The sequence below is a fragment of the Oreochromis niloticus genome, linkage group LG4 (genome assembly GCF_001858045.2).
Source record: "Oreochromis niloticus isolate F11D_XX linkage group LG4, O_niloticus_UMD_NMBU, whole genome shotgun sequence".
Taxonomy (NCBI): Eukaryota; Metazoa; Chordata; class Actinopteri; order Cichliformes; family Cichlidae; genus Oreochromis; species Oreochromis niloticus.
This window is the reverse complement of record NC_031969.2, coordinates 35468509-35492159: the sequence shown is the minus strand read 5'-3', so window position 1 is coordinate 35492159 and position 23651 is coordinate 35468509. Positions and strand designations below refer to the sequence as shown.

At 40.6% G+C, this 23651-nt stretch overlaps 1 protein-coding gene across 8 annotated transcripts in view; it reads left to right on the top strand.

The window, feature by feature from the left end:
- Positions 1–3217: 3217 nt before the first annotated feature.
- Positions 3218–23651, top strand: part of scn4ab (sodium channel, voltage-gated, type IV, alpha, b) — a 55493-nt gene continuing 35059 nt past the window's right edge. For 4 of the 8 annotated variants that reach the window (XR_001224128.3, XM_013269886.3, XM_025906529.1 and 1 more), the window contains exons 1-5: positions 3218–3362; positions 19509–19693; positions 19773–19910; positions 22336–22454; positions 22548–22637. Coding sequence is in view for 7 of the 8 variants with exons in the window: in XM_013269886.3 (XP_013125340.1) it covers positions 19562–19693; positions 19773–19910; positions 22336–22454; positions 22548–22637 (479 nt within the window). In the remaining variant the exon portion in view is untranslated. Of the gene's footprint in view, positions 3363–19199; positions 19219–19268; positions 19290–19508; positions 19694–19772; positions 19911–21446; positions 21464–22335; positions 22455–22547; positions 22638–23651 lie in introns of those variants that run through there. The other 4 variants (XM_025906528.1, XM_019357500.2, XM_025906530.1 and 1 more) reach the window with 4 other exon arrangements.

Below are 23651 nucleotides of genomic sequence, written 5' to 3'. Positions count from 1 at the left end.
TGGGACATATTGGGGATCAAAACTTTATTAAAACCATTAAAAACATGACATTTGATTTATGACCCCTTTAATCACTTCATAATTTACAGTTAAAACACAACAACAGTCATTAAAATCACACACTTTATTAAAACCCTTAAAAACACAATATTGCTTAAATATACAAACCCCAAAATCATAAAAACATAATTCGGTGACTAAACATACTCATTCAAGTTTAAAATTATAAATATATTTCTCTGCAAAACCTAAAAAATTCATAAAAACCTAATTGGATTAAAACATACAACTACAAATTTCTAAATCTTATATACATCACTTCAAAAACATAAAATTCTTAAAAATTGACATAATTTACAAAATACATTTCATAAAATACAATTTCATTACAAAGGTTAAAAAACACACATTCACTGTAGTCTAAAACCATCACAGACATTTGAAAACACATTGCCAAATCCAAAATTCAAAAACTCACGTACACGAAACCAAGCCTATAAAAGGCTGCACAGCAGAGAGGAGCTCATTTGGGAGCTGACCGTTGAAGAGACAACATCTCTCTCTCTGTGCATTCCCAGCTTAAAATTCATTGTGCCCCAGCCTGAGGAAGACCTATCTTGGGTCGAAACGTCGCGGCAGTGGGCACAGTAATTCATTGATTTTCACTTATTAAAAATTAAAAAACTTTATTAATTTCATTTATTTTTTATTTTTATTTAAAAACACAAATTTCATTTACGTTTTTTCTTTTTTCTCGCCTTTGTTTGTGATTGTAAATTCATATACACATTTTCATATCTAACTGACATAAATAGCACAGCAAAACAATTATTAAATAAAGATAACAAAGGCGACATCAAGAGACACAGAAAACAAAAAATTAAAAATTCAAGACATGGGGTCCCGGATGGACTCGGAGGGCTGGACGGTGGTGCGTCACGGGAGAGGGCGGCTGCCTTCCCGTAGACGTGTCCAGCAGGGGACAAGCGGCAGAGGCAGAGGGATGGACAGAGCACCGTCTGGACCCTTCAGGGACCGGACTCAATTCCACATCCCTAACCCTAACCCCCCTAACCCTTATTTCTTTAAAATTTAAGTTAAAACTTACAAATTTAAGTCAAAAATTTAATTTAAATTTTGGTAGGAAAACCAATTAAAAAGCACACGCCTCCATCCAACTCACCATGGTTGGATGGACTTCAGACTGGACCCTGGTGCGTTATGGCAGACGCCGTGGACAATCCGGGGTCCAGGCACCTTACCGAGGGATGGCCCGTGCACCGCCCGCCTCCAATTGGAGGAGGGGCCCAAACTTTCATCCTAACCCCTAACCCTAACTAATGTAGAAAGACCTCATTAAAGCTATAATTTTAACACAAACATTTATACAAAATGCTAATGGAGCCATCACAGCTTTTATTGTTATTTATCAAGTTCCAAAAAATATTGATCACAGCTGATCTGAAAAGAATTTCATACCTCAGGCCCTTGAACTGCAACCTTTACAATGGTTCAGATCTGGAGAAGAAATAACAGGGGCATGGGATGGGTCACTAAAGAAAAATTAACTTATAAAACAGTTTTGTTTTTAAAAGTATAACAGTTCACATACCACATACAAGCTCAGCAGTACCACATACACCACATCAGGTAAAGGCAGGATCTGAAATTTATACAGTAAAACAAGAAATTCATTACTTAATTTCAAGAAGCAAATTATTGATTGTATTACAACTAAATAAAATACTACTCAGAAGAAAAGCAAGAGATTGACACTGCCATGTTCTAACTTTCTATAGAAGCAATTATCACCAGGTCTGTCGACTTCCATTGTCTTCCCACTCATATGTTGTGAATAATTTTATTTAAAAAAGTAAGTGTGTGATTTAACAAACTGTAATTTATAACTATGCTGATGTGTATAACTCCGCTAGGAAACATGCTGTATTTACAGACCATTTTTACATAATACAAATTACTGATAGAGCATAACAATGGTGTCACAGTGGCTTTCGCCCTCGACTTTTTGGATTTTAAATGTCACTTTATGCTATCCTTGCTATCCTATTCGATATTTATGACTCTCGGATTACAGTAAAGGAATCCCAAGAAAGTAAATGAAAAAATAACCCCATGAACCCCTGTAGCTAATCCCTTAAAAAAACCAAAAACAATAAAAATGTTTCTTACACAGTCCACAAAATAAGCATGTCCAGGACCCAGTAAAACTAATGTATGGCCTGCATTTGTATAGCGCTTTACTCAGTCCCTAAGGACCCCAAAGCGCTTTACACTACATTCAGTCATTCACCCATTCACGCACTGTAGAACAAGCGCACGCAAACGATATAACATGTCTTATAAGACAAACGCAAAATATAACCATGCTCGACATGTAGATACTACAAAACATAGTCAAAGAAAAAAGTGGTCTTACCTCTCAAAGAAACAGCAGCTTGGCGCCAAAACAACGTTTTTAAGTTAAATTTGAAGTCTTGCGAATGAGCAGGCCCAAGCCGTGAAACATTGTTGTTCTTCGCGGTTTCATTACAACTGTTTTTGCATTACTGCCACCTAGTGGATATACAAAGTATATTGATCCTAATTGACTTAACTTAAATGTTATGCCATCAAGTAACACATTAGTATTATGTACAGTGAATAATAGACACAATTACGTAGACTTGATTAGAAAAACATATGTTAACTTAACAAAAAAATATATTTTAAGTAAAATGAAAATAAACAATTAATATACACTGAACAATCCACCTCATTCATTTTTTTGAGTGTATGGACAGTTTCATTTATTTCTATGCATGTATTTAAAATGAGTTTGTGATCACGTGACCCAGACTCTGTGCTGCTGCAGGACTTTCAATTCCTCTCATGGCTGCATAAAACCTTTTTATGACTGTTGTGATAAAAACTTAGCACTACGTTGAATCTAACTTATCCTTGGTGAGATTCTGCTTTCAAGAGACATTTTAGATTTAAGCTCCTCGGTTGTCATGTCTCAAATGGGAATACATGCCATATATCATGCAGCTTTAAAAACAAATCTATTTTTGACCAATTAATCTGTTGATCTTACTAAATGTCTCTTTTATTATTTTAAATGAGGGGTTGATAATTTTATGTTGTCAGAAAGGAATTTCTAAAGTTCTGATGGGAACTGATGAACATGTGGCTTTGTGTGTGTGAGTGTGTGCTGACACACTACCTGACCTCTCAAGTTTCAGTAAGAGACGTAGAGTAAGGCAAGGCCAGAAGACGTGAGACAGAGAGAGAGATACGGACAGGCAGCATGGTGCTGTGACCGATGTTTACTGGATTTATTGTGGAAGAAACAGCAGAAGCAGGTGAGGCTGAACTTTATGCTTTCAGACGTGAAGTGAAACATAAGATTTTATAGATTTTATATATTTTATATTTTATAGGTTCTGTTGACCTTTCGTTTGTTTATGGAGCAGTTTTTTGTAATAATTAAAGAGACATTTTCATCTGATAGTCTGAATAACTTTTCCTAAAAATGTCTAAAGTTACAATTTTCACCAAAGATTCAAAGTGCTTTGGATTCTGATTTAAATGTAAGAACAACATTTCATGCTTTAGTTTTCACTTTGAAACAACCGATCCTCCTTATTGTCCTGCTTCTCAGTACACAGTGTGTGTGTGTGTGTGTGTGTGTGTGTGTGTGTGTCTTACACCTGTTGCGTTGCTGTTAACCTGATACCCTCTGTCATCATATCTGCACATCATCAGACACTTTTTAGCTTAAATGAAACAAAATATCAAAGTAAATCAAAAGTAGACTCACTTTAATCAAACTGCTCTTCTTTTTTGCAAAGATGGTGGTTAAAAAAACAAACCAAAAACACAGAGAATCAGTCATTTAATCTTTCCAGGCAGGTTTGGACTTTTGAATTCCCTCTATAGTGACCAGCCTCTCTACTTGAAACTTGTGTTAAAGCCTCACAGGAATGTTCAGCTGAGTGGGCTGTGCTTGCAGGTTTGGCGTGTTTGCTACCTGAGTGTCTGTAAGATCGAGTTATGAGGATGAACTCTGATTGTTTCACTTCATGCTTTTGCTGCTAGAAATATAAAAAGGTAAAATAAATTTGTCTTGTTGCCATGGTTTTATGACGTGTCAAGAAAGATGCTTGAGGGAATGATAGCGTAAGATGACATTAGTTCACAGTTTAAACAAGCAGGAGCGTCTGAAGTGTCTGACGCAGAGACCGTGGAGTCTGATTTTTTTCTGGACCTTCTTATTTACTGCCCAATGTGTAAGTCTGAGAAACCAGAGCTGCTTCTTTAACATCTTTCTGGCAGATGGTGTCGTTGATCTCGTGTATCAGTGAGTTTCACACTGCAGCAGCACCTTGTGATTATGGAGGTTAGCATTACTATGCTACATTATCCACGCTAAATGCGACTCAGACTTTAATAGTTGTAAAGAGGGTTGGGTTTTATAAGACGGAGCACTGACTGGGTTTAGAGTTTAAGGTAAGCCAGCAGACATTATTTATAGGCCAGCTGACTGTAGTGAAGAAGCTGATCAGGGATCAGATATTAACAACTGCTGGGACCAACTACTGCTGCTTTCTAATATAGCTCTGTGTGGTTGCAGCCAAGCTGAGCACTAACAGAGGAGGGTCACACCAAAAGGTTAAGAGTCTGCCACAGGAAATGGCGTTGAGCTGGTCACATTAGCACTATTAGTGTCAGATCAGGATGCTATGTTTGCTATAAGATGAGGTGGCAGCTTCTGACCAGGAAACATTTCATTTAAATTGAAGATCACATATCCGGTTGCTAAAACGTGCTTTGCTTCAGAACCGACAGGTGTGACAGCTTAATCACGTGTGCTAGCAGCTTCTAACCTCACCTCACAGGCCTGTACTCTATACATAAATTATGCTGCTGCCCGTGTTGGGTAGGTTAAGTCAGCAGGCACTTATGCTGAAGACAAGAGATCCTACATGTAAAACCACCATTTATTGACCAATCAGATCTCTCCATTACTTAAGCTCTCTCAGAGCTCACATTGCCAGAGGTTTTGAGGTCTTTGTTTTTATTGGTTGAGTATGAATATGAGAGACTATCAGTTACTGAGCTGCTCGGTTGTGTATGCTACTCTGCAATTTCATAAACCTGCTCACCATGCTGGTATGTTGTCATTTAGTTGGATTTGTCTGGGAGTACAGATTGTTCTTAACTCTACAGCCATCCATGTTCGTGATTGGTGAAAATTAAAATCCTTTTAGTGAAAAGCTAGAGAACCTGGATTGGCTGCCTGAGATGATAAATCATCATCATGTGACGCCCAAACAGATTCTTCCTTTTGTCTCCCACTGAGTGACATGTTCACATTAGGTCCCAAAGATTTCATCACATCTGCTGCATGATTGTAGACACAACAAGCCCAAATCCCTGCTGACAGATTTGGAATTTTTGAGTTTCGTCTGCTACCACGACATTCTTTTGAACAATAAATGCCCCAGGCTTTGTAAATAAGAATGCAACAGATTTATCCAAGTGTAATCCAGATTTAGGTCCCCAGGAAAACCCACGACAGCCTAAAGAAGAGCCTGTCATGCTCCAGAGTATTCTCATTCCCAACACATAACCCTGTCAGATGTGTTTTCCAAAGGGCTTCATGATCAATATGTAAAAGACATTTACATGTATAGTTTAATTCCATCTGGATCTCATGCCTGCGAACGCGTAGCATACCGGCGATTTGTCGCATGTCGGTATGTTACGTGTTGGGATGAGAACGCGTTGCATGGTCATGGGTAAAAGGAACCCAGTGTTTGTGTGTCTTGCTTTGAATGTTCTTGGATTTAGTTAGTCTCCCTGTGTTGCTTGTGTCTCGCCCAGTGAGGTATGTTCTCATGCCTGTTCTTTCCCAGTCCCTATGGCAAGTCCGTGTCTCAGCGTGTGTCTCGTGTTTCCTGTTTTACAGTGGCTTGCAAAAGTATTCGGCCCCATTGAACTTTTCCACATTTTGTCACATTACAGCCACAAATATGAATCAATTTGATTGGAATTCCACGTGAAAGACCAATATAAAGTGGTGTACATGTGAGAAGTGGAACGAAAATCATACATGATTCCAAACATTTTTTACAAATAAATAACTGCAAAGTGGGGTGTGCGTAATTATTCAGCCCCCTGAGTCAATGCTTTGTAGAACCACCTTTTGCTGCAATTACAGCTGCCAGTCTTTTAGGGTATGTCTCTACCAGCTTTGCACACCTACAGACTGAAATCCTTGCCCATTCTTCTTTGCAAAACAGCTCCAGCTCAGTCAGATTAGATGGACAGCGTTTGTGAACAGCAGTTTTCAGATCTTGCCACAGATTCTGGATTGGATTTAGATCTGGACTTTGACTGGGCCATTCTAACACATGGATATGTTTTGTTTTAAACCATTCCATTGTTGCCCTGGCTTTATGTTTAGGGTCGTTGTCCTGCTGGAAGGTGAACCTTCCCCCCAGTCTCAAGTCTTTTGCAGACTCCAAGAGGTTTTCTTCCAAGATGGCCCTGTATTTGGCTCCATCCATCTTCCCATCAACTCTGACCAGCTTCCCTGTTCCTGCTGAAGAGAAGCAGCATGATAGCATGATGCTGCCACCACCATATGTGACAGTGGGGATGGTGTGTTCAGAGTGATGTGCAGTGTTAGTTTTCCGCTACACATAGCGTTTTGCATTTTGGCCAAAAAGTTCCATTTTGGTCTCATCTGACCAGAGCACCTTCTTCCACATGTTTGCTGTGCTAACCCTAACCCTTGACTTCATGGTGTTGTTGCTCCCAATATTCTCTTAGACAACCTCTGAGGCCGTCGCAGAGCAGCTGTATTTGTACTGACATTAGATTACACACAGGTGCACTCTATTTAGTCATTAGCACTCATCAGGCAATGTCTATGGGCAACTGACTGCACTCAGACCAAAGGGGGATAAATACTTACGCACACCCCACTTTGCAGTTATTTATTTGTAAAAAAATGTTTGGAATCATATATGATTTTCGTTCCACTTTTCACGTGTACACCACTTTGTATTGGTCTTTCACGTGAAATTCCAATCAAATTGATTCATGTTTGTGGCTGTAATGTGACAAAATGTGGAAAAGTTCAAGGGGGCTGAATACTTTTGCAAGCCACTGTATTTTGGAAGTTGCTCGTCAGGTCTTTGCTTCCTCGCTGTTTCGTGTGTCTGATTTGTCCCAGCTGTGTTTCCCTCCTGGTTCCCATCCTCTTTTTATCCTCTGTGTGTTTAGTCCTTTGTCTTCCTTTACCTGTTGTCGGCTCATCTGCTTACCTCCCTAAAGTTTCCCAGGTTCCAGGTTTTGCAGTTCAGGTTTTTGTGTTGTAGTTGTGCAGTGTTTTGTTAAAGCCTTCTCCGTCTCTGTCTCCATCTGCATTTGAGACCACAATCTCTCATCTCCGTCTGCCTCAGTAGATGTGACAGTAGCACTTTCAGCTTTGTTCATCATGTTTCATGTCTCGATTTTGCGTTGAATGACTTTGACAAGGTGCTGTTAGTTTTTGGTTCTTCGTTGTATTAGAAGTACTGGAATGTCTTTTTCTCCTCCAGTGGGTTGTCAGTTATTAACAGTAGTTTAATAACAAACATTGTTGCATGATTCACTTCAGCTTTTTTCTACCTTTTTCTTGATCAAGCAGAGGGTGCAAAGATCTTCTTCGTAAATGTGGGAGGAGTAACATCACCAGGGTCATTTGAAAACCTGATGTAAAAATTCAGCCTACATATTAATGACATTGATATGAAATAAGGACTGCAGCCAGAGATTGGGAAGATAAAGCTTCCGTGCCTGATGGGTACAAATATAACCTATGTCAGCCTCTGCACCTTTACACGCTTGGACTCTTCACACATGCACTCTAAAAACTAAAATTGACATTTACTTAAGATTTTTGAGGCAACACTTTTACACTTAAAAATATTGAGTAGATTGGAAACCAGTCAAATCTGTTCAATATTCAATTCAATTCAGTTTTATTTATATAGCGCCAAATCACAACAAAAGTCGCCTCAAGGCGCTTTATATTGTACAGTAGATAGCACAATAATAAATACAGAGAAAAACCCAACAATCATATGACCCCCTATGAGCAAGCACTTTGGCGACAGTGGGAAGGAAAAACTCCCTTTTAACAGGAAGAAACCTCCGGCAGAACCAGGCTCAGCGAGGGGCGGGGCCATCTGCTGCGACCGGTTGGGGTGAAAGAAGGAAAACAGGATGAAAGACATGCTGTGGAAGAGAGACAGAGATTAATAACAGATATGATTCAATGCAGAGAGGTCTATTAACACATAGTGAGTGGGAAAGGTGACTGGAAAGGAAAAACTCAATGCATCATGGGAATCCCCGGCAGCCTACGTCTATTGCAGCATAACTAAGGGAGGATTCAGGGTCACCTGGTCCAGCCCTAACTATATGCTTTAGCAAAAAGGAAAGTTTGAAGCCTAATCTTGAAAGTAGAGATAGTGTCTGTCTCCCGAGTCCAAACTGGAAGCTGGTTTCACAGAAGAGGGGTCTGAAAACTGAAGGCTCTGCCTCCCACTCTACTTTTAAATACTCTAGGAACAGCAAGTAGGCCTGCAGTGTGAGAGCGAAGTGCTCTAATAGGGTGATATGGTACTACAAGGTCATTAAGATAAGATGGGGCCTGATTATTTAAGACCTTGTATGTGAATATACAGGGAATGCAGAATTATTAGGCAAATGAGTATTTTGTCCACATCATCCTCTTCATGCATGTTGTCTTACTCCAAGCTGTATAGGCTCGAAAGCCTACTACCAATTAAGCATATTAGGTGATGTGCATCTCTGTAATGAGAAGGGGTGTGGTCTAATGACATCAACACCCTATATCAGGTGTGCATAATTATTAGGCAACTTCCTTTCCTTTGGCAAAATGGGTCAAAAGAAGGACTTGACAGGCTCAGAAAAGTCAAAAATAGTGAGATATCTTGCAGAGGGATGCAGCAGTCTTAAAATTGCAAAGCTTCTGAAGCGTGATCATCGAACAATCAAGCGTTTCATTCAAAATAGTCAACAGGGTCGCAAGAAGCGTGTGGAAAAACCAAGGCGCAAAATAACTGCCCATGAACTGAGAAAAGTCAAGCGTGCAGCTGCCAAGATGCCACTTGCCACCAGTTAGGCCATATTTCAGAGCTGCAACGTCACTGGAGTGCCCAAAAGCACAAGGTGTGCAATACTCAGAGACATGGCCAAGGTAAGAAAGGCTGAAAGACGACCACCACTGAACAAGACACACAAGCTGAAACGTCAAGACTGGGCCAAGAAATATCTCAAGACTGATTTTTCTAAGGTTTTATGGACTGATGAAATGAGAGTGAGTCTTGATGGGCCAGATGGATGGGCCCGTGGCTGGATTGGTAAAGGGCAGAGAGCTCCAGTCCCACTCAGACGCCAGCAAGGTGGAGGTGGAGTACTGGTTTCGGCTGGTATCATCAAAGATGAGCTTGTGGGGCCTTTTCGGGTTGAGGATGGAGTCAAGCTCAACTCCCAGTCCTACTGCCAGTTTCTGGAAGACACCTTCTTCAAGCAGTGGTACAGGAAGAAGTCTGCATCCTTCAAGAAAAACATGATTTTCATGTAGGACAATGCTCCGTCACACGCGTCCAAGTACTCCACAGCGTGGCTGCCAAGAAAGGGTATAAAAGAAGAAAAACTAATGACATGGCCTCCTTGTTCACCTGATCTGAACCCCATTGAGAACCTGTGGTCCATCATCAAATGTGAGATTTACAAGGAGGGAAAACAGTACACCTCTCTGAACAGTGTCTGGGAGGCCGTGGTTGCTGCTGCACGCAATGTTGATGGTGAACAGATCAAAACACTGACAGAATCCATGGATGGCAGGCTTTTGAGTGTCCTTGCAAAGAAAGGTGGCTATATTGGTCGCTGATTTGTTTTTGTTTTGTTTTTGAATGTCAGAAATGTATATTTGTGAATGTGGAGATGTTATATTGGTTTCACTGGTAAAAATAAATAATTGAAATGGGTATATATTTGTTTTTTGTTAAGTTGCCTAATAATTATGCACAGTAATAGTCACCTGCACACACAGATATCCCCCTAAAATAGCTAAAACTAAAAACAAACTAAAAACTACTTCCAAAAACATTCAGCTTTGATATTAATGAGCTTTTTGGGTTCATTGAGAACATGGTTGTTGTTCAATAATAAAATTATTCCTCAAAAATACAACTTGCCTAATAATTCTGCACTCCCTGTACTTGGTCAATTGAATAACTAAAGCTTAAACATATTAAGTTGAAATGAATAATTGTAGTTGTTACACAAACATGAAAAAATTGAGTAAATAATACTGACATGCTTGGTCAATGCAACTGAAATATAGATGGTCAGTTAATCCAAAATTTTGTTCCATTTACTTAATATTGTAAACTGAATGTAGTCAAAATTGTACTTAACATTAAATATGGTAAATGGCCTGTATTTGCATAGCACTTTACTTAGTCCCTATGGACCCCAAAGTGCTTCACACTACATTCAGTCATTCACACACTGGTGATGGTAAGCTACATTGCAGTCACAGCTGCCCTGGGGCGCACTGACAGAGGCGAGGCTGCCAGACACTGGCGCCACCGGGCCCTCTGACCACCACCAGTAGGTGGTAGGCAACCAGTAGGCGACCGAGACTGTCGGTGCCGGGGCTCGAACCGGCAACCTTCCAATTACAAGATGAGCTGTTTCATAATACATGTATGAAAAATGACCACATTCATTTCCAAATGAAAATTTAATTTTCATAAACATGGCAATAACTCGAAATAAACAAGCACTAAAAAGACAAGAGCCTTTTCCCTTTTAGCTCAAAGCCTTACATACTTGAAGGATAAATTGCAAACCAGAAGAGCAAAAGCTCACAGTATTTCAAAAACAAAATGAACAAAACAATGTAAAAGGCTCATGGTACTCAATTACGTTATCGTGTTTTACTTACACTTTTCAGTTGTAGTTGTTGACAATAAATAATATTGATTTGACTAATTAAGGATTTTAATACAAGATACTGATGAGTATAGATACCTATTTCTCAAATATTTTGATTCAATTTTAAACAAAAATATTAAGTACATGCAAAGAAGGTATTCTGTGAACCACATACTGAATTTTTTGTCTGAGATAAATGTAAATAAATACCTTAATTTAACACAAACACATACGTTAACATTTTAGACATTTATTTCAACTTATCAAACTCAAATAATTACTAAATTTTATCAGGCTCATCTAACTTATATTTATAGTGATATTTACTAAGCCTCTAAATTACTTTTGAGAGTGTGGAGAGTTCAGTTGCTCATAGATACGACAGTGAACACATCACTTGAACTTGCCTGAGTAGATGTCAGGCATGTTCAGTTACAGTCAGGATTAGCTACATGAACATATCTGTGGTTAATGATGTTATTTCCATAATGAGTACAATTCGTCTTCTTGTCAGTCTTTCATATCTTGTACATGTTTAACCCAATGACTGTAGAAAACATGGACGACGCCACAGCTCCCCAAAAATGAAGCCAAAACGTCTCTATCGCCCCCTGGTGTCTGGCTGCAGTATAGGTCATAAACCCCGCCTCCTCCATGTTAGCGGATGGGACTGGGGTCAGACTAAAATAAATTAATTCTCCTTAGATAATTTTTTTCCAAAGATTCTTTCTTTTGTTATCAATAGTTCTCATCATGCTGATTGATGTCCAAGGGGTCTCCTTTCCCATAAGTTTGATTCTAATTCCTACCGCGGTGATGTTAAATTGGGGTGAAACGTCATCATAACAGCTTTGACTGACAGCTGCAGTCACGGAGAAACTTGCGTATCTCTGTTCGCGAATAGCAGATAGAGCGTAGGCTCTGAGAGGACGCCCAGCGTTTACGCTACGAAAACACGACCGAGTGTTTTAACCTGACAGCCTGAGGTGTTCTTCAGAAAACTGGACTACCCGACAGAAGGACCCGAGGCCCCGCTGCACTTTTTCGGTAAGTTAAACGTGTTTGTAAGCTAATCCGTAACTACCGTCCTTAGCTCAGTCCTGAGACCTAGCTAGTTAAGATGAGCACTCGGCTGTCAGGGTTCGTTTAGCTGTGCAGGTGAATGAATTTACTAAAGAAATCAAGAGAAACGCCCCGGGCTGCTCAGTCACTAATTACTGTTACTGTACTTTTATTACAAGTATTATACTGTAAAAGCAACAGGCTGCACCCTGCTTCAGCTCCTGTGCAGAGCTGAATATTAAATATGTGCAAACAACAGCATGTTTTCAGTCTCTTGCTACATCTGTAAAGACAGTAACATTTTTTTTAAAAAGCTTGTATTTCAGTAACTCCTCATTAATCAGGAAATATGGATTAAAGTACTGTAGTGTACTGTAATACTGAAAAAATGTAAGAGAAGAACTTCAGATCCTGAGTGTGTGAGGACAGAAGAATCAGCTTTATTTCAATTTTGAGGGATAAAATTTATATCCGAGTTTGATGGTTCTGTTCTCTTTGTGATTACAGGAGCTGCCCTCAGATTCAGACCTCAGCACCACCCAGTGACAGCAGACAGATCATCCAACATGTTCACATGTTAACTGTAAAATGAACTGATGAAAACAGTGCAAAGGTTAAAGTACCACACGTACTATAGTGAAAGCTGCAGCTTTATTGATAAAGTTAAAGACAAAAAAACAAAAGGATTAATCACTCATGTAACTGTGTCACTATACATCAGTATTAACAGGACCTCAGTTTGGTGTTTCACAAAGCTGCTGATCTCAGACCTGCACAGCTTCCGTTTTAAACACTTGATGTACTCAGCTGCATGAAGAGCATATGAAATTTTCTCTAACACAATTAAATAAAACTTGATGAAGGTCAAAGGTCGTCACTTGTATGTTGAACTACAAACTTGTCATCTGGAATTTTTTCACAGTTTTTTTACACATAGTGTGTTATTTACCATAAAGTGATTCAGAGTTATTCATACCAGAGTAACCAGAGAGGATCATATATTTTTAAATATATAACTTTCTACAGGACTGAATATAATATCTTCATGTAAAAGTCCGGAGCCTCTGGGGAGTATCTTGAGTATTTATAACATTACACAAACCAAAGGTCTCCATCACAGTGTTCATGAAATGCTGGGTTTATCCATCTCCTGGATCGGGCCTACGGAGGAGTGCTGAAGATTTCCCTGTGAGGGAGCTGCTGGTGAAGATCATGAGTCCTGCTTGATCAATGCGATGAGCTTCAGTCTTCCTGGTGTTTCTTAAATGATGCCTCTTACAGTGGGTCAACAGAACTTCTGGCACAGGACATCTGTGATGAAAGAAAGGGAAGAAGTTTCTCCAAACCTCTGGACCCAGGAAACCCAGCTTGGTCCTGATGGTCTCCCTCACTAGTTTCTCTCCAGGGTGAATGTAGCTGTTGATACAATATGGACTATTATTAAATGAAAAGAACAAATTAGACTACACTACTGAAACGTTCTGCTGATGTTTTTAAAGTCTCCATGTTACCAGGATGTAGAGGGCTCTGAAGATTTAAACAGTTTTAGATCCATTACACTCAGTCTTATGTTAAAATCTCAAAGGACAGCATTATATTTTTGATATTAACAGTAACTCTGGGCCTCTGTAGAGTGTGCAGCTGATCTCATCGCTGTCTAAAAATGGATTAAAAAAAACATAAGTGTTGAAGACTATCAAGAGTAGCAGGTGTGTAGCATCGCTAACTAGCTAGCAACAAGCCTCCAACACAGTGCGTATGCTAGCGGCTAATCTAACTAACGAATTAACAACAGAGTGATTTTAGAACTATAAGATGATAAGCTGTGTGTCTTTTTTATAACAGTGACATGGTTGTATTTACCTTAATTAAACGAGTCGTCAGTCGCGGTAAACCAGCAAAAAAAACTCGAGCAGCCGGGCTACGTAAAAAGTGTAGGGGGGCGTGTTTGCGGTGACGTCCAGCGGGTGTGTGGGCGGGAGCGTTACACAGTCGCTCCACCTCAAGTCACTACTGCGCAGACTCTGGCTCCAAATTTGCAAGATGGCAGCCTCCACAAGCGGGGTATTTTGGCTTCATTTTTGCACAATGGTAGGAGGCGGGGTCGCGTCGTCCATGTTTTCTACAGTCAATGGTTTAACCAGATAAATGTGTCACAGTGTGTTAAACAGGGTTCACCACCAGGCAGTGCCAGTGAGCAGAAAAATGTAGACGAATAAACTTTATCTAATGCTGATGCTAAATGTTAGCATAAGGATAACTAATTCCAGAAAGAGTCTGTTTCATTTACAGAAAAAAAAACTGTACAAGTGAAACTGGTACCAAGTTCACCTGTGTGTTTCACAGTAGTAGTAACTTTAGTACAACTGTAAGTTTACCTTTATCCAGCCTCAAATAAAGTAGCATTAGTCACCTTCGGTAAGCATGAATCATCCAACAAGTTAATGTTAGCTATTTAAATAACTGATAATTCCATCGTATCATACTTTAAGGCAACAGAATTCACCAAAAACAGGATTCCAAAATCCTGCAGCTTACCCTCGAAACTGCCCCACATAGTGCCACATGCACGACCTTACGATGACAACTAAAAAGTTGTTTGTTGTCATTTTAAACAGATAATCATTGAATACATTCAGGCTGACTAATCATGGCATATTCTTCACAAGCTGAGTACATAAAAGACAACTGAGTGTTTCTGAGTGAATGACACAGACTAAACTACAACAAAAACGGGGCTAACGTTACACTAACCAGGAGATGGCAGCCTTTTAATCATCAAGGTCTTTAAACCATCAGTGTGATAGAGTGGGAAAACCAGCTAACATCATATCAAATGTATCAGTTAAAGCCACCAATAATAACATTAAGTGATAAAATCTTAGTTTCAGAAATGTCTTCTAGAGTTAAACTTGTTTTCTTTAGTGTAAATCCTGATCGAGGTCTCTCTTTTCTGTCGCCTAGGATCAGTAGACGTTGGTCTTAGAAGCAAAAAATGTCAAGAAATAATAAAACTGAAAATAAACATATTTTTTAGACATCCATTAAATAACATGTTGTTTTAATTGTGTTAAATTTCGGTGACACCTTGTGTATTGGCATTATTAAAAATTGCATGCCAGGTTAACTAATGAATGACACAGCACTTTACAGTTAAATAGATACATGTATAATATTAAGGAAAACAACTGATTTCATGGTTTCTCATCTGTCAGTGGCTTTGCTCGGTAAATATCATGAGGTGATTTTCCTGTAATAAACTTATTTTTGCACATTTCTCCTAACATATGTTTGAGTTTTTCTTTAGTTGTCTAATCTCACAGAACCTGATATGTTCACTCTGACTAGTTTAGTGCAGGACACAGCAGGTTGCATTTAGAGGCAGGAGAGGAGGATACATACAATCCTCCATGAGTGGAACAAAACTGATAAGAACCTCTTTGTCTTCCAGAGCCTGAGCTCCAGGAGAAAATACAGAGGCGTCCTGTTTTGTATTCCTTATTTGAGTATTTTGCCGTTCATTTTTACCTGCCTCTTTGTTGTGTTACTTTCTAATCTGTTTTTATTTCATGTAGTTTTTAGAGTTGAAGAGAAGCATGACTTAATGAAACACCCACACATGCACACATGCATACGTGCGTGATGGCAGAAGGTTGGAGGATTTATAGTTACAAGTTTCTTGGCATCTGATTTGCAATGTGATCCTCACAGAATCCGTACAGACTAAAACACGTGTGTGTGTGTGTGTGTGTGTGTGTGTGTGTGTGCTGGTGTCTGTCAGCTGCTCGGCTCTGCAGCTCAGTTCTTGTCCGCAGAGATTTCAGAGAGAAACTGGAGAATCTGAACTTGCTGTCAGTGAACTTGGGAACGTCTCAATCAGAGAAACTCACACAGCAAAATTTAACACTGACAATATTCAGACGAGACAAATTTGTCTACAACAAAACACAAACCAGCCTGGGTCACGTAAAACAGTTCAAACACAGCCATCAGCACTTTGTCTGCACATGCTGAATCCATTTAAGTAGACGACTGCAGAGCTTTGCTGTTCAGATCTTTAGGTTCACGCCATCCAATCATCACACACAGAAAGACAAAAAGTTACTAATAATATAAATACTTCAAACAGCTGTGGTAAACAGTGAGCGACGGTTCTGCACAAAGCAAGCCACATTACAGACGTAAGAGTCAGAAACTCTGAAGGGAAAGTCAACGTTGTTGTGCAATCTCAGTCGTAGGTTAGCTTTGTACTCATGCATGCACACAGGACACAACCAGAGTATAAACACAGCAAAATGCTGCCGCTCACCTATTCTAATTTTCACACAGTCTTATCACTCTGTGCAATAGAAAAGCGGTGAGTGAGACACTGAAATGATTCCATTCCAACAGAAGGCAGCTCGCTCACATATCGGAGCTCCCACCTGTCTCTCACAGGGAGATTGTTCAGGTAGCTCGAAGTCTCAGGACATGACTGCAGTCTTTGTTTCTGTCACATGGTCACTGAGCACTTTGTTTCGGGTTTTGGATCAGGAGAAAGAGTGAGGTGAGCACCCAACAGAAGGTGATCTGAAGACGAGCTCAGTACGGAAACCCTCAGTGTGTGTGTGTGTGTGTGTGTGTGTGTGTGTATTTGTTATTATTGCTGTAAATTGTGGTAAATTCAGACTGAATGACAGAAGGCCCTGCATTAGACACATGACAGTCAGCTGTTTCCATATTGGCGCTCTGTGGTCACACGCTGTGCTGTTTAAAGTCGATATAGTTTAAATATTTCTCACTGATTTACAAAGACTTAAAGACACACACACCCCTTAGACTGTTCTTTGGGAAACAGGTTGTTATGGTGTTCATTTAAGTTCCCAAATAACTGAATAAATGTTTCTTTAAAATGAAATGTGGAACAGCGCCCCCTGCCTGTAGGAGGCGTCTGCAGCTGCTGTCTGTCATTCACTTCCTGCTCAAAGACCAACAGGGCCAAGAGAGAGACAGGAAATACCAAACGTTACTGAGCATGTCCACCAGCATTCTGCAGGCTATGGTTACACACACACACTCACACATACAGTTATCTGTGTTGTTGTTCCAGCAGGGTGTGATGATGTTGTGTCACATCGATAGAGAAAACTCCTTCTGCTTTTAATGCATCTGTGTGTGTGCGCCCTCTGATAGTGTTAGTGTGAGCTGATTTATGTATTTTGTTCTGTGTCACTCAGCCTTTCCTTTCCTTCCTTAACAGTGTAAAAAAAAGTTTTTCAGATTAACAGGATTCGATTGTGGACAAAGGAAAGCCTTTTAGAAGCTCAGTCAGCTTGATGAAGTCTCCTTTTTCCTCTTCTGCAGCTGAATATTTTCCAGGGACGTTTATGAAATATTCTGGATTCACAGGCTGAAAATTTGTATTGGAAAACTGCTTGTTGTGGATGTGAACACAAAGTCAGAGTGTCATCTGCATATAAACAGACTTTTTTGATCCGTGTTAGACGTCACGAATCAAGTCCTCATACTGCTGTGAACTCCGGCCTAATGCATTAACAGTGAGGTTTCACTGCCACCATTAGGACCACAACACGATCAAACAGTGTGGGGCCTTAAGAACTTCTCTGGATGTCAGGTTTAATGAAGAGCTCTTAGTTAGGCACGCATCCAGTGACATAATCTTTTATGGACAGAAAACCAACAAGCCATAAAAACACAGACACAGAGGCACGATAAGCAGGAAACAAGATGATGTGACAATGGACTAAGGCAAACTGAGGGAATAAATACAAGAGCTGATTATGGCCCAGGAGAGACGCCTGGGAACACACACAGCTAAATCTAATAACAGGACAGGAACTAAAGAATAACAACGCATCTGAAGGTTATGTGATTGAATAAACCCGAAGGTCTGGACAGATGTCAGATTTAATCTAATATTAATGATGTTTATTACTATTAGCGATAATGGGTTATTTGGGAGGAGCTTAAAATGGTCTCTGTGAATGTAAAGTGGTCTCTGATGCCATCTTGTGGTGAATCAAAACATTACTGTCTGTCAGTCTGTGTGTGGCGCCAGCTATCACCAGAGCAAGAGGCTGAATGACATGTCACTGATGGACACACAAACAAACACACATACACACGCACACATTGATAAACAAAGACATATAAATGCACACACACACTTCAGGTTAAATCAGAGGACGCAGCTACAGCAGCTCTCACTGTAAGCCTGGTTTTGTGCCATCATCAGATTTTCTGTGGTTACGTTTTAACTGTTGTGCTTTTATGCGTTTATATGTGTGTTCAGTCACATGTTGTCACGCATGTTGATGAATGTGTGTGTGTGTTTTGTGTTTCCACAGCAGTGGCACTTTTAAGAGAGTCAATGTTTTGAGCTGAATGTTAACTAAGCGTTAAATGTGTTTGTTCTGATTGATGTTAGTGAAAGTTGTTACATTTATTTTAAATCTGTTATTGTTACATGCGATGAAACAGCATTTTAACACAGGTGTTACGTAGTGTTTGAATCAGTCCAAAGATTTCAGTATTACCTCAAAGTGTGTGTGAGCGTCTCTATTAAGCTTCCTGTAGTCTAATATTTGTGGGAACCAGCAGAGTCACTGAGCTGACAGACGAGCTGGGAGACATGCAGTTTCTCTGCTGAGTCTAATGTAAAATGTAGTCAATCATCAGTGTGATCAATAATGATGATTATACTCACTGAAAGGAGTTTTTGTAACATGCTACATGTTGGAGTCACGGTGGATGAGTTTATATCCAGCTAAAATAAAAAAACAATGTTGGGGTTCAGTGAGAGGTGAAGAGGGTATGAAAGAAAATCATGTAGAAACACTGAAAGGAATGAAGTGTGTGTGTGTGTGTGTGTGTGTGTGTGTGTGTGTGTGTGTGTGTGTGTTTTGGAATGAGCCAGGTCATCGTACTCACTGTAATTTTACACCCAAGGGTTAAATTGATGACTCCCAACAGCTGCTGGTGCCATAGTAACACAAGGGTGGGGTCAACACCAGCAACACTGAAAACATGTAAGCTCAAGTGTAGTGAGATACTGCATTCTGATTGAATATTGTAGTTTTGATTCAGCTTTACTTATGACCACCACATGACAGCAGGAAGCTCCAGCCCAAGGTAGAGACTTTAAAATATCAGAGAAAGTGTTGAGGCCATCGTTGTGAACAACATTGAAACGCACCAGGAAGGTAGAACGTACTTTTAATAGTCACGTCATTTAAGATTACCAGTGAACTTTCTGATTGATTCTCATAATTATTCACGCTTTATTCACAGTCACATTTTTCTTGTGGTTCTTGTTTGACTTATTTCGGTTTTAGTTAGTTGTGGTTTTACTGTGACATCATGGTGCTCCTGTCAAACGAAGGGCTTGTGTATTAAACCCCCTGCATTTTCTTTTCCTACAGGTGACAGTTTCTAGGCAACTAGGGAAGTTCAGGAGATTCTGCATGATGCCAACATGGCACCTCTTTTGCCCCCTATTGGTTCAGAGATTTTCAAAAGATTCACACCAGCATCACTGGAGGAAATCCAACGGCGACATGACGCTGAAGAAAAGGAATGTCAGATAAGAAAGGAGAACAACATTGAGGTATATAATGTACTTTTCAGCTAAGGACAAGTAATCAGTACTCTGAAAACATATAATCCATACTCTGGGTGTGTCACAGATTGCAGAGGAAGATCTTCCTAAACCAGCCAGTGACCTGGAGGCCGGAAAACCTCTTCCCCTTATATATGGAGACCCACCTCCTGAGTTTCTCAACACCCCACTGGAGGAGTTGGATCCTTTTTACCAGTCAAAGAAGGTGGTTTTGTTTAAAGAAATATATGTTTGAACATAAGGATGTCCATAAGTGTACAACACAGTTCTGTAATTGTATTATCATATCCGCGGCCATATGTTCTGAGCACTCAGGAGAAGAGAGGAGCTGAACTGTCAACTGATCACCAATTGGTGGTGAGTTGGATCAGGTAGCATGGGAGGATGCCAGACAAACCTGGCACACCCAAACATATCATGGGGGTGTGCTGGAAATGTTCTACACCTTCATTGATTAGGCTGCTGCAAGGAGTTGCAGCTTCAAAGTGGTTGATACCTCTCATGATGGTAATCCCCAATTAACATTGTGGACACCAGAGGGGAATGGAGCCACTGAGCCATTGGGCTTGGTTATCCTGTGGGACTCCACAGGCAGTTGACAGGTACCGACAGGCCAAGGAGAACTCAGGCTGAAGCAAAATCTCACAAGGGGAAAGAGGTGCTCAAATTACACTGTTTATAGCAGGGGTGGGTTGTTACTTCAACTGAGTTGGTCATAGAAAGGAATACTTTGAGGGCATCCTGAATCCTACTGGCATAGCTTTTGTAGAGATAGCAGAGTCTGAGAACAGTCTGAGAAGGAATTGGGCTTAGTTAGCCTATTACTAGGGGTGAGACACTGACGCAGTTAAGCAGTCCCTTGGAGGCCTGGCTCCTAGGGTGGATTAGGTTCACCATGAGTTTCTAAAGGCCCTGGATGTTGTAGGGCAGTCATGCTAATGGTAAAAACACAGCCCTTTTCTGCGGTGCCGCGTTCCTAGCCACCATCGATGAGTCGGAGGCCCCCGGGACAATCGGTGGGGCGTGGGAGATGCGGGCGTGGGAGATGGGGCGTCGGTGAGTCAGGGACTATTGCCTGGATGCCGAAGCTCCTGGTAGCCAGGAGAATGCAATCCGCTTCTTCTGCAAGTGAGAGGTAAACCTTCGCAGTCAGCAGCAGGGAGTTGGCGAGGCCAGTTCACATCGGCAACTGTCGGAGGAAGACGTGAGTGAAGAGTTCCTAGCAAGTACAGCTTGCTCTCCATGAGCTCGAGTGCAGTACCATCACCCAGGCGCAGAGAGAGAGGAGTTTCTCCGCCGCTCTGCATCGGAAAGGGAGTAGCGCCGCGGCAGCAGCAACTTCAGAGCGGTGTATTTCCCTTCGGTGGGGGGATCCCGGAGGAGGGTCATCACATGGCAGGTGGACAGCGGATCCAACAAGGCCACCACATGATGGTATTTTGTGTCGTCGGCCGAAATGCCACGAAGAGCAAACTGAGCTTCGACGTGCACGAACCACAAAGGAGGGTCATGAAGCCAAAAATCTGGCAGCTTAACCGCCACAGCAAAAATTAAAATGTACAGCCCTGCTCTCCCTGCCAACATAAATGAAGACAGAAAACTAAACAGCAGTGACGTTTGTAGGGTTACTCAAGTTGGAGGATGAACGCTAACTTTTTTTCTACTCAAAGAGGGTTCCTGATGGTTAGGAACAAATGTAATCACATGGCAGGATATTAATGGACCAAACTTCAGTCAGGAGAACAACTGCGATAGAAGGTTAGTCATTAATATACTGCTACATGGGCTGGGCTGTAGTTACATTGTAAGGTTTTAAAAACTGAGCTTCAAAATGAAGAGTGATGATAAAAATCGAGAGAGGCTGACAGTGATCACTGACTGTTTCGGATTAAATAAAACAAGATACAAAGAAAACATATTAAAAACACAACAGCCTTAATAAATGCAGAGTAGTTTGTTCATACGTCATCACTTAAAGATTGGATATTCCACCTGGTGTCAATGTTTTAATGCAGTACAGTTGTTAATATTATCACTCGTCACATCCTGTTTATGACAGTTAAAATAAATAACATTCATATAAGAAAATTGTCTGTGTAAACTGTGTGTGGTGTTTAATAGGCCTATACTACTGTACTTTAATGTCGGTCATAAGGGTGGTACTTCAAGAGCCATATATTTTATGAGGTGGTACTCATTGTGAAAAGTTTGAGAACCAGTGTTGTAGGGCATTCCTAGTTGACACACCTGCAACACAATGTGGAGATCCGGGATGGTTCCTCTGGATTGGCAGACTGGGGTGGTGGTCCCCATCATTATGAAAGAGAACTGGAGGGTGGGTGCTCCACCTATAGAGGGTCACACTCTTGAGTTTTCCTGGAAAGGTCTATGTCAGGGTACCAGAGACGAGAGTTCATTTGTTACTAGGACACTGGATTCAGGAGGAGCAGTTTTTGCCATGATTGTCATGGTTAAAACAATAGACCAGTTCTTTATCCTCTCAAGGATATTTGAGGTTGCATGGGACCTTACCCAATCAGTCTACATGTTATCATTTAATACTGATGGTGAGAAACACCATACCACCAGTATGCCTGTCACCTCTGTCTTAACTGTCTGTCTCTCTGCAGACATTCATTGTGCTCAGTAAAGGAAACGTGATCTACAGGTTTAATGCTGAGCCCGCCTGTTACCTGCTGAGTCCATTCAACCCACTGAGGATCTTAGCCATCAAGGTCCTCATTCATTCATATCCTTTATGATAGTTTACACCCTACCTGCATAATGTCACAGTATGCCTTTATGACAACAGGATAAAAAAAATTTTTCTTACAAATACAACTTTATTCAGTCTGTTCATTATGGTAACGATTCTGACCAACTGTGTGTTTATGACGATGAGTGACCCACCAGCATGGAGCAAGACAGTCGAGTAAGTCCGCACGCACGCACGCACGCACACACCAGGGGTCGGCAACCTTTCTGATGGCGAGTGCCATCTAAAATTTCCTCAGAAGTCAATGTGCCATATAATTGCATTAGCAATAAATTTAATAACGCTCTATATTAACAGTTACACACTATATAGAACAACTTTATAGAATTATATTTGTTTGCAGATGTTGGCAGCTATCAGCGAATAGTTATCAGCTATTTTGAAACACTTTTTATCCATAACAGCAAATGAACTGTACAACAGAAAATGCAAATGCTATTTATGGTCTCCTCACAACAATGATAAGAAAAATAAACTGGGCCAATATGGCATGTTTGTTAATGTGATCTCTGGTCTCCCACTCAGAGACACAGGTCTCAAAGTGTCCAGCATTCAGACGGCTACCTGAGGACACTCTTCATGTGAGAGAAAATCTGCTGACACAGATATGTAGAACCAAATACTGTCAGTAATGCCTCTGCAATGTTCTGAAGACAGTTAAACTTGTCAGGTAGTGATGTCCAGCAGGTGAAAATGCAAGCTCCATGAACACGCAAAGCTATGGATTCCAGCTGCGTTCGTAGTTCTGCAAACTTTGACCCCCACAGAGTCAAGGTTTTCAGTTCAATCAGCTGCCAGATATCCAAACCGATATCATGACCAGCAGCTTTTACAGCTGTGGCTCCAGCAAACATCAGCTGATATTAGATATTATTAAATAAATTTTAACAACAGCTGATCAAGCTTAAACGTGCTGCTGTTGTTTAGTGCAATATCCGCTGGTTTCTTGTTTCTGGCGCAAAGTGGGCGATAAACAAACATGAGAGAAAAGCCGATCAGCTGATCATTGATCAGTTTCATGATTGAAGTATCAATAGGAGAGGGAGGGAGAGAGAATGGAGAAGAAGAGGCAGCTGACCGCATAAAGACGCAGAATAACTCCAGCTTTGTGTCTTTTTTCATTCTAGCTGAAGTCCGGGACAAACTGTGTTCCTTTGCAGCTCAATGCGA